Here is a 16,879-nt window from a genome sequence, read left to right on the forward strand (position 1 = left end):
ATAAAAAGACAATGAATCACATCCCTTTAGTTTATGATTGAATAACATTAGAAAAAATGCATGAAATTAATTTGTGATTAAATTTATTAGAAAAGATTGATAATAATGAATGCAATATTCAAAATAAAAAGTGTAATTAATATTTTTAAATCGGACCGATCATTGATAAAAGCACCATTTTACAATTTATTAATTTAATTGTGGTTGAATTGAAATTAGACTAGACTGGTAATATATACGCAGTATACATATTACTTATTACCCTTCGTACGAGTGTTATATATTTTTTATAATTAATATTGTATGTAATTTTTTTATTCTTTTATACAAATATTCTAACAATATGTTATAAAATGAAAGAAAAAAATTATTTGTTTTCTAAAATTAATTTTGGTATATTTCTGGATCCATATATTAATAGAGTACTGTGAATTATATTTGAATGAACTCATATAATTTAGCAAAGTGAACTTAACTCGAATACGTCCTTGGATATAACAAGACGACTCAAATGAAAAATATTAATAGTGTACATGTTCTTAAAATAAACTACTTGTGAGACACTCATAATTACGTTTCAAAAAATTGCAATGAAAAATATAAGAAAAATGAAAGTGAAAAATTAACGTTGACCATCCCGAATTGGGTTTATATGGACCTAGTTTTTCATATCATTTATCAACAAAACTAGAAAGAAAAGCATCAAAGTAAAAGCCTAACCTAGTACAAATCCTAATTGCTTCTTTTTAATTAGTTCTAAGAACATTAATTGAGCTTTAAATGGAGTATAGAATATGCATAGAAGAAGGGAGAATGGAAGATAAATAATAGGATTCAAAAGGCCTTAACTATAGAATGATTTAATTATTCAGTTTATACTATGATTTTCATAAATAATTAAGATGCTTGCTATGGTGTTTAGTATATTGAATACTATTTATAAATTATATTAAAATATTAAATGATATTTATGTCTTTTTTAAATATATCACTAGCTCTATTATTAAAATTAATAATTATAATTATTTCACATATACAACAATATAGAATATCTCTATATTTTAGAGCAACATAAAATTTATCGATAACTATAACTTCTTTCAGAGTTCCTAAGCTATCATTTGCTGATCTACTAGCCCACCAAATGAGCTTTCAAGGAGCACTCAGATGCCTTAATTGGGCTTGCATTGACTAATATACCCAAACCAAAATACTAAAGGTATGTCAGCATGAACACTTCTGGTCCAATTTTAAGGCTAAAGTTGACCAATGAAATGCGAGAACGAACCCATTTTGGACTTGACAAAAAATTTAAATGTCTCTCTTATATTTCGTAAAATATAATAAACATCAAAATAAAAATTTATAACTGAAATTGTGGTTAAAATAAGAATAAAATCCCAAAACATGTTACATGGTGTCAAAATACTTTAAATTGTAATAGAGTCTAATAATTAAAAGTATTACTAAAATAAAAAATTCCAAAACTTAATTAACACGATAATTATAGAAAAAAAGTTATTATGGTAAAACAGTAACTATGAGTGGGCATGGCTTGAAAAAGATGAGCCACCCACACGCATGGAAGTCACTTTCAACTTTTTAAGCGCACACAATTCCATCGTGTCTGCGGCAGTGCGCCTTTTTCGTAGCTCTTGTTCTTCAAAACTCATACTCATCCATTCATATATCATATTCGTCAAATACTTCTCTTTTTTATTTAAATCATTAAAGTTTATTTATAAATAATTATTTTAGACTATTATTTAATGCAATCTAAATCTATAAAGATCTTAAAAATCATATTTGTCTTGTTAAATCAGAATTCCTAAATAGTTTTTTTTATTAATCATCTAATCTTTATCGTCCGAGTTATTAGGTTTCGCACTTTTCTTATTTATTTTATATAAAATTTTCTTTATTTAAGTTTTATGACGTTTTTTAAACGTTTAGAAAAAACAAAGAAAGAGAAAAAATAGAAAGAAAGGATTAAAAAAAACACCTTTTAATTTTAAAATATAAATTCATATAAAAATTAAGATATATAATTTTTTTATATTTAAAAACTTTCACATAATAACTTTGATCGAATAATTCTTCTCCTTTACTTTCTTCTCTCTTAAATTCAAAATTGAAAATATAAATTTGTACAAAATTCATGTAACATGTTTAACAATTTTTATTACAACTAATTTTAGTTTTAAACACAGTAAAAATTATATTTTGTGTTGAGTTTTATCATAAGCTTACTTTTAAGAAAAAAAAAGTTTTTAATACACTATTTTAAACCACTTTTTATACACGACTAATTTTACAAAATCAGATTCATTTAAACGAAAATTTATTAATACCCTTCCAAACACACATCATGTTATCATCAATTTCAAAAGGATGATAATAAAGTATAAGTGTATTTAAGATATTGTAACTTTTTTTAATACGTTAATAAATTTGTTTGATAAAAAAAATAAAAGAAAACTATAATTGTTAAAAGTGAACTAATAAAAAAATATTCTAAGTAATATCTAATTTATCAAAAGTTAATGTTTAATATTTTTATTCTTACCTGTTAAATAAAATTCATACTCACACAAAGTGATATTTTTTTAATCAGTCAATATATTTTGAATTAATTTTAACTTTTAACTATAAATGTTATTTATTTTGTAATATTTTGATGAATTATAAAATACAAGTTACAAGGTTTGTGGTAATTTAATGAAAAGGGGTGGCAATAAGAGTGTGATTGATGAAAGTCATATTTCCCATTAACGTTGATGCTCACATAAAGCTGTACACTCCCCTGCCGCTACAAACACTTAAAAATGCTCGCTACAGACACACAAAAACACGATCCCAACCCACGTTGTCACTTGTCACCAAAATTCCCCATTCTCCACCCTCTGCCTCTCTCTCTCTCTCTCTCTCTCTCTCTTAAAAACCTCATATCACACGCAATCTTTCTCTGTTTCTCACATGATCTAGTTTCCCCTCTATTAAATTTCTGTCGCAGCTTTTGACATTCTCTGCCCCAACATCACAGCTCTTCTCCACCCTTAAACTAAACCTCACTCTCACTCTTCTCTCTCCTCTCATCACCACACGCACGCACACACACCCTTTCCCTTCCCTCCCAACATCTTCTATGCTTCCACTTTCCCTATAAATCCACGTGATAGCAGAAACTGTAGTGTGCACAAACCCCACATAGCATGCACAACATGGAGAGAAAAATTACGAGAGATGAATCATACCCTCAAAGAAAAAGAACCCCCTCTTTCTCCTCATCCCTCTTAGACGCCATTTACCGTTCAATCGACGAATCAAAATCCAACCTTGACGAGGATCAACAACTGGGTCACTTCAAAGACACAACCACCTACACCCCAAAACAGAGCAAATTTACCCACAACAACTACCACAGAGACAGAAGTCAAAACAAAGAGAAGACTAATCTTCACCGAACCGTTATGGTAGAAGATTGGATCGAGAAACAAAGCTCACACTCCCACAGCTCTAACTTCTTGAATTCAACTTCAACCTCTTCAGAGTCATTGTTCTCATCCTCAGAAACAGAAACAATTCACAAATCAAAACCCAAGTCAGAGAAGAAGCAACATCAGCAAAAGCCAAAGAGAGAGGGTCAAGGTGGTTTTGCGAGGACAAAGTTAAGGGCTTTGAAGATCTACGGCGAGTTGAATCAGAAAGTGAAGCAACCCATTTCACCGGGAAGTCGCATAGCTAGTTTCCTTAGCTCAATCTTCAACTCTGGGAACGTGAAAAAGGCCAAAATGTGCTACGTTGGTGCTGTTGAGGATGTTACTTTTGAACACACAACTAAGTCACCGTGTTTCTCTTCTTCAGCGTCTTCGTTTTCGAGAAGGTCTTGCATGAGCAAAACAAAACCCACCAACGGAACCAAAAGAACCGTGAGGTTTTACCCAGTTAGTGTTATCCTTGGAGAGGATTCTCAACCATGTAGCCACAGGTACACTTATGAGAACGATCCAAGTTTGTTGCCGTTACCAAGTGTTCGAACAATAACTTCCATGACAAAGGAGGTGAAGAATTGTGTTGTGGCCAAAGATAATGGTTTTGTGAAGGGTTACCAAAATTCTGGTAAGGGTAATAATAATAATAAGTTCGGTTTTAGAGGTTTTTATGATGATGGTGATGGTGATGAAGACGATGACGATGATGCTTTGAGTTATTCAAGTTCGGACCTGTTTGAATTGGATCATCTTATTGGAGCTGCAAGGTACCAAGAAGAGCTTCCCGTTTATGAAACTACAAATTTAGAAACGAATAAGGCCATCGCTAATGGTCTTCGTTTGTAGATTTGTATCCTCTTCATGAGAAAAAAAAAAGGGGGATGTAATTAATTCCATGATTTCTGGAGCTCAATTGAAAATAATTCATTATTCTTTCTTCAAGGAGATTTACGTGTGCTACGTTTTATTTCAATTTTTTTAATGACATAGTTGGGGTGCCTTATAGGCTTCAATCATGCGTGCTAGGAATATAGTATCATGGATAAAACTTAAGTGTACTTTCTAAAGCGTTTTCGATGTTATTTTTTAATTTAAACTAAACTTTAATACTGCAGCTTAAATTTTGTTCATATATTATATATTGGACAAATTTTGGGACAAATTGGATATCGAGGGTCTGAGAGAGCGTAATAGCTGAAAGCATTCTCACGTTCACTTGAACAATTTTGTCAAAGCATACTACGACAAACTGAAAAGAGATAAAAAGCAAAAGAAAGAGAATGATCGAGATTTTTTTTTCTTCTTAAACTATGTACCAAAATTGTTACAAATGCATAGTATCTTATCATAGCTGGAGAGATAAAAAGCAAGGATAAAAATTGTCGTTTAAGAGATTTTTTTCTTTTCCTCACTGATGAGAAAAGAAGAGTAGAAAAAGGAGCTTTTCCACTGGTTTAGCACATGGCCTTTGGTGAAACACAGTAAAAATCTCCCTCACTTTAACGTGATAGGAGATTTCAATAAATGATTACTACTCACCACATTTTGCTCATTTGAAAGTCGCAATTAGAGTGTGAATTTGAACTGATATTGCAGGTTGTAAAGCCAAAATTGAAGGCTAGCTAATTGACAAATGATAACCAAACATATAAAATGGAGAAAGTGAAATATTAGATGCAAAGCAGACAATGTAGGGCCTCCGATATGAATTGGAGAAGTCAACATGTGGTAGGATCAGGCATGATGGCTCATTCAAACTAAATAACTTTTTACACCAAACGAGAAAAACAACACACCAAAGGTTAAAAATAAAGGAAAATGTTGCTTGCTCCATTGGTAATAGATATTAAAGATGTTCTCTTTCATATTGGAATGTATGTTTGAGATACTTACAGATACAAAGGAAAATAAATAAATAAAACAAATAGTATATAATATCATACATATTTTCAATTTTTAATAGTTTAAATAGCGAAATTAAAAACTAAAAGGCATTCATGAAAGTTATTTTCTACGAACTGGTAATATGCTATGAGACACCAGTGGCCACCTTGGTTGACATTTAACAGCATATATCTCTTAATTAATGATCCTTCCTAAAGTAAAAGATTAAAATGAAGAAATGAAAAGTTAACAAAGAAAGCAAATGATTTACTTACTGCCAACAATGAGATTAGTGATGACATAGGAAGGCTTTAATAATATAAGTTAAAGCGATTAGCGGGTGACATTTGATTTGAGTCTTTATATGTGCTATCATTGCCAAATTCCTTATCAATCCTACATTATGAAAACTTCATTAAGGAAGTTTAGTTAGCTGTAAATTCAATTTCCACCTGGATAAGAAAGGGATCCATATTATTACTAAATTATGTGATACTACCTATTCAAAAAGCAAGTTTTGGGAAAATTTTATGAGAAAAAAATACTAATGATTCCAATGATATAATTTTTTTTATTGATTTTATTAATTTCAAATTTTAGAAATGAGTTTAAGCATCTAAATTTTTATTTTCTTAAAAAAATATTTATTACATTAAAGATATGAAAGTATAATAATTACTCTCTTTTCTAATATCATCTTAAGTTATTTAAATTCAATATTAAGGACTAAGGTTAATAAATGTTTTTATTTACCACTAACTAAACTTAAACCATATCCAGAATTGCATGCAAAATGTGCTTTATTCATAATATATTACAGTTTTTATTACATGATTCATGTGTGTTTGTTGGTTTAAATGGAAATTATGATACATTGATGCTTTCTCAAGTATACATTTGTTTAGAGACACAAAAAATGACAAAAATAATGCTTTAGTTAATCATAAACAACATTACTCGACAAAATACAAAATTCGTTTGAATGTGATTCTCTGTTATAAACTTGTTTAGTCTATGTTAACAAGAGACAGAAAATGAGAAAGAGAAAGTTTGAGGAGGCAGAAAAGCATAAGTTGAAGTCATAGTTAATGTGTGTTTGATTTAGTATTTTAAAGAAATAATTATTTATTTCTATTAGTTTTCAAAAGAATTTATAAAAGATAATATTGTTTTTAAATTTAAGTGTTTCTAAAATATGCACTTAAGTGTGATCAAGTTAAAATTAAAAAAAAAAAAATACTGCAATTAATTACCATTGCATGTATAATACATAATGGCAGTGTGCAGTAGTGGGGATGTTTCTTAACAACCAAGCACAAGCAGTGGCAAGTACTATACGAAGATTTAAATGTGCAGCAAGCTCATGTGGAAGCACCATCACATTATCACAGTAGGTTGAAAGTTAAGGACCACACAAAGCAGCCATATATACCTACTATATCCAAACCTACAATCCCTTTGGCTTCTTGTTGCCATGGAAGGGTGCATACCTTAGCAACTAGCCTCTCCAAATTCTGCTATAGTCCTTTTCATTCTTTTCTAAAACTATTATTAGAAAAGCCTAGTTTATGCATTTAAGACACGGGTGGCTAATGCAGGCCACAAAGCATGTTGGTGTTTGATTTTGCTAAGAGAAATACTAACAATATGTTATGCATTCCTAGTACATTTTTTTCAATTACATTCTTTATTATTAACTGAAATTTATTTAAAATGATAAAATTATATAAATTTTACTTATAATTCAATGAGTCATACTCGTGATTTTATATTTTTAATAAATTTTAATTGATAATAAAAAATATGTTAAGAAAAGTGTGTAATGTATTTTTAATTATTAGCTTAAATTTTATTAAAAATAAAAAAATATGAATAAAAATTCATTAAATTAAAAGTGATACTCCTATAATTTTTATAATTTTAATTAGCATTCAGAGAAACATAGATATAAGTAAGGATAAAATTTATATCTTCTTTAAGTTATCAATTAAAATTAAAATTTTATTTTAATAAAATATAGGTATTAATTTAATGCTATTACAATTTTTTTAAAATACTGAAATTATTGGAATTTGCATTTTGGAATTATGTAGAACAACTAAGAAACGGATTTAATAATAAAAAACAAAGTTAGTTGGTATAAGTTACTTTGGCTACGCCACAGCCTTCTTAGTTCATATAAGGCTGTCCGACAATAATTCATTTTGTTGTGGACGTTATGTTCACACCATTTTTAATTATATTTTATTTTAATACTTTAAATATAAACTTATCAAGAAAAAAATAAAATAAAAATAATACTAAACATAATAAATGGTACGATAAAAAGAAAAATAAAGAAACATGTAAGAAGAATGATTTTATGAACAAATGTTTTAAAGATGGTAATAAAAAATAAATAAATTTACAATTTTATATTAAAATATACGGGAAATTAATAATTTATTAATATTATAAAAAGTAAATGTGAAAAAACGATGTTTTAGAAATAATAATGTAAAGCAAAAGCCACACGTGGCTAAGTGGGGCTCACATCACCATTGCAGACGCATGACAGCTTTTGTATAGAAAAGTGATGAGTCACGTGCGCACGTGTGGTGAGTACGGTGCTTTTTCTATCCCCTATAAATAATTATACTCAGAAAAGTAAAAACTATGCAAATCTCAGCATTTAATTTAATTCTCCCAATCACACTTTCTTTTTCCTAAGTAAATTCCCAATGCTTTTAAACACTATATGTAGCTCTACACTTGATCCAAACACCGTTAAAACACTACAATCGTTACCATTTTTAAAGATATTAAATATAATATAAGATTATGATAAAATCCTAATTTATCATTTATTTATATATTTTATAGATATAATAGATAATATTTTATTGAGCATACAATATATTTAAATTAATTTTTTATTACGTGCAACACACAAGTTTTATAACCAGTTACAAATTATAATTACACCATAATGAAAACATATTTTTTATTGACGATTAAGAGAATAATTGTAATTATATAGTAGCTCCACATGCTCCTTGTTCCCCAGCAACGCTCATTCGTACATACCAAAGCATGGATAAAAAAGACATGGTCAAAACATATTCTTATTCTCATCTATAAAATATTAGTTAAATATGTGTTATTTAAGTAGCTTCATAATAAAAAAAAATAAACACATGCTATATTCAAAATATTAAATATAATATAAAATTATGATATAATTTAATTTAATTTTTATTGTTAAGCATCAATTTTATTTTAAAATGATTTTAAAATTTTAATAAAGTTATACTTTTTTAATTATTGAATGAAAATTATTATTTATTTGTATATCTTATTTTTAGATGTATAATAATTTTATTTAACATATTTTATATGTTAAAATCAAATTTTAATAAATTTAGAACCAAAAAAAATGAAGCAAACAAGTATTATAACTATTCATAATTAGAATTGTACAACAATTAAGAACATATATTTTATTAATAATTTAGAAAACAATTGTAATTATATAGCAGTTCCACATAATCTTATTTTAGCAACTTTTTGCTTGTGTACATTCATCCATACATGTCAAAGCATGCATAAAAGACATGGTTAAAGTTTATTCTCATTTTATTCTATCTTGATAGGAGGGGATCTAAGAGGAGGATTTGCAAAAGAGCCTTCAAGAATTCCTTTTGCAATTTGCTTATATGCTGCTTCAGTAAAGTGAACTCCATCCCAATTTATATGTTTTGAAGGATCTGAACAAGTTATTGAAGCAGGACTTCCACAAAATATATTTATATCAACATTGTAAGGTTCACCTTTTCCGCAACATGCTTTAAAAGTTTCTTTTCTTTCTGAAGGAAAGCCTACATTACATAAATCAATGCACATTATTGAAATAAGTTTTAGTAAAATTAGTGATCACATGTAACTATAACTCATTAAATACAGAAACAATAGAAAACATAACTTACCATATTCTTGTGGAGCTTGAAATAAACGTTTAGCAGCACCATAATAGTCAAAATATATTATCTTAACTTGTGAATTCTTCTGTCTTAATATATCTATGGCCTTTTTTATTTGCTCATTATAATTTTCAATGAAATCATTGTAAGAAGTTAAGCATCCAAATTGGTCATAGTCATCGTTCTTATCGCTATTCACTATTGTCAAAACACCAGAATTGCATCCAATTGGAAAGTTTCCTGGCACCGCTAGCTCTACTGCTCCTTCTTCTATTAATTTCTAATAAATAAGAAAACAAAAGTTAAATTCAATTTCAAATTAATTATATTTCAAATCAAGTCTAACTAAAGTATTGAAATTTAACTAAACATTCAATTACTCATATTTGATAAAACGTACAGTTGTGATGTTGGTAATTTCTTCAACAATTGGTGGAACCAACTCTTGAAGTGCAGTAATATTTTTATATGGTATAAGCGCATTAATATCATTTCCTCCAATCTCTCCAACTATAAATAGTGATTTTTTAAATAAATTATCACACTCTGTCATAAAAAAAGAATAAAAATTGTTAGTAATATTAAAATATTTTAAAATATTTAACATAAACATTATTAAATAAACTTTAATAAAACCTTCTTTATTTTGACAAAGGGAAGACTTAAGCTTCTTAAACCAATCAAGTTGAACATTCAATGAATAAGCAGCTGCCACTGGTATATTAACTTGCTTTTGTAAGAAAAAATTCTCAGAGAGGGCAGTTGCACCAGCATATGCAAAGTTTACTCCTTTTCGAATGTCTTGTTCTTTGGTAAGATTCAAATAGGCAGGCAACATTGGCAATCCATATGCTTCGGCTATAATAAAAATGACCATAAATTGATTATTTATTCAATAAAAAGTATGATTGTAGGGATACATTAACTTATATTCCTTTCCATGTAAAGAAATTTTATTTAAGCTATTAAAAAAGAAGAAGATCAAAATACCTATAAAATCGATTATTAATCGTCCATCCGACATACGCCCAGAGGGATGTTTAAAATATGTTGAGCCATAAGGACTATTGCTAGGCATAGCCGGATTATAAGTAGCAGCATTTCCAGTATCACTTATAGAATCACCAAAGTTAAAAATAGCTTCATATGAAACAGGATTAGCATTTGAAACAACAATTTTCATAAAACTACATGCAAAAGCAAAGCTAAAAAGAATGAAGATCTTCATGATGTTGCTGAAAACCAGGAAAGATCAATGTTTGTGTGATATTGAGTTTCTAAGGAAAATGAAATTGAGCTTTATATATCCTCAAACTAACTACCATTTTTTGTGGTACAACTTTCATTCTATTTTTTACAAGTTTTAGTTATTTTTGTTCTTAAAAAAGTAAGTCACAAGTTTTAATTTAACACAAACACCTCGTTAAATTTAGATTTGTTAAGTTTCAACATTATTTTGCGCTATTGTTTTGGCTCTTTCTATGATTGTGTTTCCTTGTAGTTTCAATAACAAGATGTATAAATACTAAAAAAAGTTGTAATAATTTCTATAAATACACGGCTACAAGTTGTATCTTCGTATAATAAATTATTTGTTACTTTTTAACACAAACCCCTCACTGAATATGAATTTATTACTTTTCAATGTTATTTTGCGATGTCGTTTTGGCTATTCTAAGATTGTGTTTCCTCATTGTTTTCAATAACAAGGTTTATAAACAATAAATGGAGGTTGTAATAATTAATATAAATAAATACATAGATAAAAGATATCCAATCCTTCAATAAACTATATGTAGTTACTTTTCAATAAGCACACCCATTCAACATAGTATACTTGTTAGTTCTGTTTAAATTGCAAGCCTATGCAAACAATAGGAAATTTATTTATTTCACGTATTCTACGTAAAACTAGTTAAACAAATTTATTTTGGTCAACATTTTTTTTTTGGTGGCAAAGGAAATAAGCGGCCTTGGCCAAACAAAGGCCACACGAGTCCAACTGATGGCCCAAATAAATACAATGCCTTAGGCAGTACTGGCCCAAAGGCTCCAAAAATCTAAGTACCCAAAAAATTGGACACCTTCAAAAATATGACCTAAGCAGTACCTGTGTGCTGTGGCTAAGTTAAAATTGATTATTTAATATATTGGGTTGGATACCTTTTTCTGTTCGAAACTTCTATTTTTTTGTCGATTGTTTGAAACTTATAGTATGCTAATACAACTAGAATTTTGGGGAAACCAAAAAGTTAGATCCATTTACTACAAAAGAGGAAGGCCCATAGTATAGATAGGCAGACTTATCTCAAGAGTTCGAAATGTAAATATCTCTCAACCCCCAAAAAAATATTACAATTGAACGTTTATATTATTTAATAACTTTTTGTAAAATAAAATATTAATTAATTTAATTATTGAATTATTTTATATTTTTTTATAACTATGTATAAATGTGTGTATTATTTAGTAAAATGATACATGTGATAACTTTTTTTTTTTTTATCAAAATAAGTTTTATCATGATTATAATATTATCATAAAGTTCATGTATATAATATTACTAATTTAATAATACATTGATATGCAACTCAATTTTATCCTGTTACTCATACTTTAAATAATATATTATTTGTTAAAATATAACAGAGCAATGAAGTAATCAATTAGTATTTAAATTTAGTAAAATTTTGTATACAACTATTTTATAAAAAATTTAAATTAATTAGTTAAATTGTTAAAAGTATTTTTTAAAATATTGATACTTTGGTCGCCTTCATTTTTACAAAAATTCATCTCAAATTGAGTAACATGTTATTTTAGTAACCAACTTAAAATTTATCCGTCATTTTAGTATTTAATATTACTTATGTGTTAATTATCTAAACATAAATATTGATTTAATAGATTAAATTTCAATTAGACATGGTAAGTGAAATATTTACTAAGTGATGTAATGGTATGATGTGATTAAAATTTAAAAATTGGTTAATTTAATATTTAAAAATAATAATTTTGTAGTATTTTGTAAATTAAAAAGATATTTTGTCCTCTCAAATTTATGTGTAATTTGACAAATACTTTAAAAAAAATAAATTAAATTTTTTAAAAGAATTCTTAATTAATTAATATACTGGCCAAAAGTTCTTAATTAGTTAATTTAGTTCCTATACACCTAAATCAACTTCTTTCACATCCTTGTCTTCTTTGATTGAAAATCGCATTTGAAAACCATTTATCTCGCAGAACATCCTCTTAATCAAAATTTAATCCTTATAATGGAATCGTCACATTCCATTATTGTTGACACCACTGACCCCACCCAAGCACTATGCTTTGGCTTCCATTTATTGCAATGTCACCATAAACTCACAAGTCATTGTAGGTTAAATATCGTAGAACCATCACACGATCACCTCTCAATCACAACTACTATCGTATTGGAACTTGCAACCCAAATACACAACTACCAAGTTAAACTTACCACTTTACTAGTAATTTGTATTAAGGATGTTTTAGAGATCAATTGAATGATTAAAGTGTTTCGGAGACCAAAATTGATGTTTATGAGAAAAATTTTAGACTTTGAACCCCGTCACTGTGTCACATCGTTAATAAATAAATCACTAAGTTACAACATAATGACCAACACTTGTATATGTCAAAAGATGGAAAGTTCTATATGGTAAGTTCAAGGAAACTACTCCGCACGTGTAGCAAAAGATGGAAACAATGGTTCATTGATGATTCCTCTGTTTCAACGCTTACCGCGTAAGCAAGCTGCACGATCAAAAGCATTGCCACCAAATCCCAAACGCTGAACACGTATCTCACACCTTGTTTTCTTATCTTCTAGATTTTCTCTTCGATCTCTGCTAAGGTTGTTCGTTTCAGCGCCATGAGTTTCATCTTTGGAAAGAGAAAAACACCCGCAGGTTTGTTCATCATCACGTCCCGGATGAAACTCAGAAGAAATTTTTTTAAAAAAATCTTTGAATTTTCAAAATGGGGTTGCTCAATTTTGATCAAAGGGTTATCAACCGTCATCAATTTTTTTTGCATTGTCTAAACCTGTTCGATCATTTCTAAAAATGTTAAATTTTTTTTATAATTATATTTTCCCTCTGCTTTTATTTATCTTCTGTCTTTTGTGGTTGCCGTATTAGATATTTACCTTAAGATTTCTGGTATTTTATATTTTTTTATAAGCTTTTCTATCTTTGTTCTGGTAATATACAGAAATTAGAACAATTATACCCGTTTTCTTTTCAATTTCAAACATGCTTTTTGCAACTGTGAGAATCGAAATTTTAAGAAACTAGTAACTTGCCAATTTACTTGTCTAATTGATTCAAATGAGAGTGTATATCAGTAAGGATTATTGCTAACACATCGTTTTGCGAGATGAAACACTCCATATTGATTTCGCGGTACATGACTCTAATGTTGTGGTTTTCAGAGCTTCTGCGGGAAAATAAGAGGATGTTGGACAAATCAATAAGAGAAATCGAGCGCGAGAGGCAAGGTTTACAAGCACAAGAGAAGAAATTGATTTTGGAGATAAAGAAAAGTGCCAAACAAGGCCAGATGGTATGGTTTGTGATTGTGCCTTGATTACATCATTTGCCTCTTTTACCTAGTTTTTGGTTGTGGCATAGCTTGTTGAATTATGGCTGATGATTCATTTCGTTTTACTTTTTTTATTCTTACTATTTTCAGCTTCTTTGCTCTGGTGAAATTGTTGTACTTAATTTTATCATATGATGCCTGTTTTCCTTATGGATCTGCTAACTACTGCTGTAGAACTAATGAGATTCTTAAGTCTCCTATCTCCTTAGAGAGAAATATACTAGAATTACTTCTAGTGAAATGGATCACATTTTTTTTTTTTAACCTTATGAAGCTTTTTAATCCTTCTTTCATTGAATTCAGGGTGTCTAGAATGTATTTGACACTTCAATTCCATTGTCATTTCTGATATTTTTTGTCTAGTCGTTTGCAACATTGCATGCTGAAGGGAAAATGAGATTTATGGTGTTGTATACAATATATTGGTGAATATAGTTTAAGTTCCTCTCAATCTCTGCAAAATCACACAAAATTGTATTGTTTAGTTTTCAATTATTTTAACAGCCCGTAAGTTAAATGAATATGACTATCATTTTCTTAAATTTGAACTCTTTCACATCCGATTTGGGTGTTCTGAAAAATAGCATGAGATTAAATGTAAAATGTTAACTAGTGTGCTTCTTGCAAGATAGTGGAAATGGCTTGCTAATGATTTTCAATTTCTTTTACCAGTGAGTTCAAATTGTTAACTCAAATATAATTTTGTCTATATGTGTTTCTCTGTTGTTTACGGTACATGTTTCACCAATGCCATTTTTGTATTTCATGTAACGTTGTCCAGGGAGCTGTTAGAGTTATGGCAAAAGATCTTGTTAGAACAAGACATCAGATTGAAAAATTTTATAAGCTAAAATCACAGCTCCAAGGTGTATCACTCAGAATTCAGGTATGTTGTTGAGGCTTTTTGTAATTTGTTCTATTGATATTGTTAAATATAGGATAATAGTTTTGTCTAAGGCTTGTGGAATTCGTGTTTCATGGTTTGTGATTAACTGGCTAACACCTGCATAATTTTGATAAAAAATCATTGTCCTTATGTTAACCAAGTACTAAAAGCTGTTCTTTTGTTCTACAATTGTTCAGACTTTGAAATCAACTCAAGCAATGGGTGAGGCTATGAAAGGCGTGACAAAGGCCATGGGACAAATGAATAGGCAAATGAACTTGCCATCTCTGCAGAAAATTATGCAAGAATTTGAGAGACAGAATGAGAAGATGGAATTGACGACTGAGATGATGGGAGATGCAATAGACGATGCGATGGAAGGAGACGAAGAAGAAGAAGAAACAGAAGACCTAGTGAATCAGGTTCTTGATGAGATTGGAATTGACATAAACCAAGAGGTATGTTTATTGTTTCCCACTCAACATCTCTTTTCACTTAAAACTAAATGACTTTGTCACTATAACAAAGCATAACAAGTTTTTGTTTGTTGCACAGCTTGTGAATGCACCATCTTCAGCTGTTGCTGCCCCAGCTGCAAAGAGTAAGGTACCTCAAGTTGAAACTACAGGGAATGATGAGAATGGGTTAGATAGTGATTTACAGTCAAGGTTAGATAATTTGAGAAAAATGTAGTCTATCCTCTATGATATAGGGAGAGTGATGCTCATATGTACCATATAGATTGATAAGTGGTGCCACGATGTGATGAACTCATAATTATAAAATGATGGTTTTTTTAAATAAATAAAATTCCTTTATCAGTTTTTATATGTTAAATAGTGCAACCTTTGAATTATTTAGTTTGTAGCAGTAGTATATTTCCCTTCTCACCCAAAAATATGTTATGTGTAAGTACATACAAACTGATGTACATGGAAGGCTGATTCTCTCTGTGCATCAAATACATTTTCGCCTGTCAAAAATGGGTTTAAAATGAATGCAGGGATATAATAAAATTGGAGAAATGTTTTTGTGAATCTGATCATATCTTCAAATGACAATATCCGGCAACGTGGGATTTCTAGTAATGTTACTGAAGTAGTATTGAATCAAAGCGATGACAGGACTGTGGAAAGTGTACAATAACACCATCAAATTCAATAATAATAAATAAAAAAAACTATTTTTTTATGTATTATTTATCATTAAATATTTTTTAAGGATGGTGAAAAGTGTAACATAATAAAATCAAACTTTTTAGATTAGATACATAAATTACACAATACTATTGTACTCAATTATAGATCAAATTTTTTTATGTCTAAGGTTTTCTTAAGTCGTCTTCTACTTTATTTATTAAGTTAAAAGTTATATCATTCCACTCTTTTTATTTGTACCTACGATAACTTTCTTTGTATGTGAACTATCTTGAGTAGTTTTCTATTATCTTTTGACTGTAAGTATTACTTTAACATTTTTGCATATATACTTTTTTTTTCAACTTTTTCTTTTTTGCCAATCTGAGAGTAAGCAATGCCTAAAATATTTCTCAATGTTATTAAATCTTAAATTTAATTTTAAAAAATATGTAACATATTCGTGTTGATCAATCAGCTAGGTTATTTTGAGATTCTTTCCCAATTTGATGTACACTTTCGTGATATATATATATATATAAGAAATATTTTTATTCATTTTCAAAATTAATTGTATTGTGTTTGTAACAGTATTTTAACATGCTTTAAAATTACATTAATACACAAACTATAATTAATAAATTTGAGTAAACATAAACATAAATTTGAAACCGATTAAATATGAATTTAAATACGCATTTCTTATAAAATAGGAAATCACATCAATATTTACACAAAATAATCATGCATATAACAAAATTTATTCAAACTATGAATTGTGTCCCCCAAAATGCTCATTTAACATTATGAACTGATGTTCTAAAGTCGAAGGAGTGAAAGAGGAGGAAACGCTACTAAAAAAAATGAGGAACAATGCTTTATTTTTATTTTTAA

General features: G+C 28.7%; 3 protein-coding genes across 3 annotated transcripts; 2 read left to right on the forward strand and 1 right to left on the reverse strand.

The window, feature by feature from the left end:
- Positions 1-2,861: 2,861 nt before the first annotated feature.
- Positions 2,862-5,378, forward strand: LOC113853204 (protein BIG GRAIN 1-like A). The gene has a single exon (XM_027483703.1). It carries the CDS (start codon positions 3,213-3,215, stop codon positions 4,335-4,337), a length of 1,125 nt encoding a protein of 374 aa, XP_027339504.1. The 5' UTR covers positions 2,862-3,212; the 3' UTR covers positions 4,338-5,378.
- A 3,612-nt stretch (positions 5,379-8,990) lies between these two features.
- On the reverse strand, positions 8,991-10,562 carry LOC113852326 (GDSL esterase/lipase At5g45910-like). The gene is made up of 5 exons (XM_027482557.1): positions 10,325-10,562; positions 9,971-10,192; positions 9,735-9,880; positions 9,341-9,614; positions 8,991-9,232 (listed from the first exon to the last, which is right to left on the reverse strand). The coding sequence occupies exons 1-5, from the start codon at positions 10,560-10,562 to the stop codon at positions 8,991-8,993; spliced, it is 1,122 nt and encodes a 373-aa protein (XP_027338358.1).
- Positions 10,563-13,035: 2,473 nt separating this feature from the next.
- Positions 13,036-15,676, forward strand: LOC113852651 (vacuolar protein sorting-associated protein 2 homolog 1). The gene is made up of 5 exons (XM_027482981.1): positions 13,036-13,269; positions 13,794-13,924; positions 14,745-14,849; positions 15,047-15,307; positions 15,405-15,676. The coding sequence occupies exons 1-5, from the start codon at positions 13,233-13,235 to the stop codon at positions 15,540-15,542; spliced, it is 672 nt and encodes a 223-aa protein (XP_027338782.1). The 5' UTR covers positions 13,036-13,232; the 3' UTR covers positions 15,543-15,676.
- The last annotated feature ends 1,203 nt before the right edge of the window (positions 15,677-16,879 follow it).

The sequence above is a fragment of the Abrus precatorius genome, unplaced genomic scaffold (assembly GCF_003935025.1).
Source record: "Abrus precatorius isolate BTA unplaced genomic scaffold, Abrus_2018 Scaffold10, whole genome shotgun sequence".
Lineage (NCBI taxonomy): Eukaryota > Viridiplantae > Streptophyta > Magnoliopsida > Fabales > Fabaceae > Abrus > Abrus precatorius.

Bases quoted from the DNA above. Each gene is read 5' to 3' on its own strand.
- LOC113852326 (XM_027482557.1), bottom strand. From the start codon at position 10,562: ATGAAGATCTTCATTCTTTTTAGCTTTGCTTTTGCATGTAGTTTTATG. The intron at 9,881-9,970 runs GTTTTATTAAAG...TTTTTATGACAG, and splicing joins CCTTTGTCAAAATAAAGAAG to AGTGTGATAATTTATTTAAA. The intron at 9,233-9,340 runs GTAAGTTATGTT...TATGTAATGTAG, and splicing joins TCAAGCTCCACAAGAATATG to GCTTTCCTTCAGAAAGAAAA.
- LOC113853204 (XM_027483703.1), top strand. From the start codon at position 3,213: ATGCACAACATGGAGAGAAAAATTACGAGAGATGAATCATACCCTCAA.
- LOC113852651 (XM_027482981.1), top strand. From the start codon at position 13,233: ATGAGTTTCATCTTTGGAAAGAGAAAAACACCCGCAG. The intron at 13,925-14,744 runs GTATGGTTTGTG...AACGTTGTCCAG, and splicing joins GTGCCAAACAAGGCCAGATG to GGAGCTGTTAGAGTTATGGC. The intron at 15,308-15,404 runs GTATGTTTATTG...TTTGTTGCACAG, and splicing joins GAATTGACATAAACCAAGAG to CTTGTGAATGCACCATCTTC.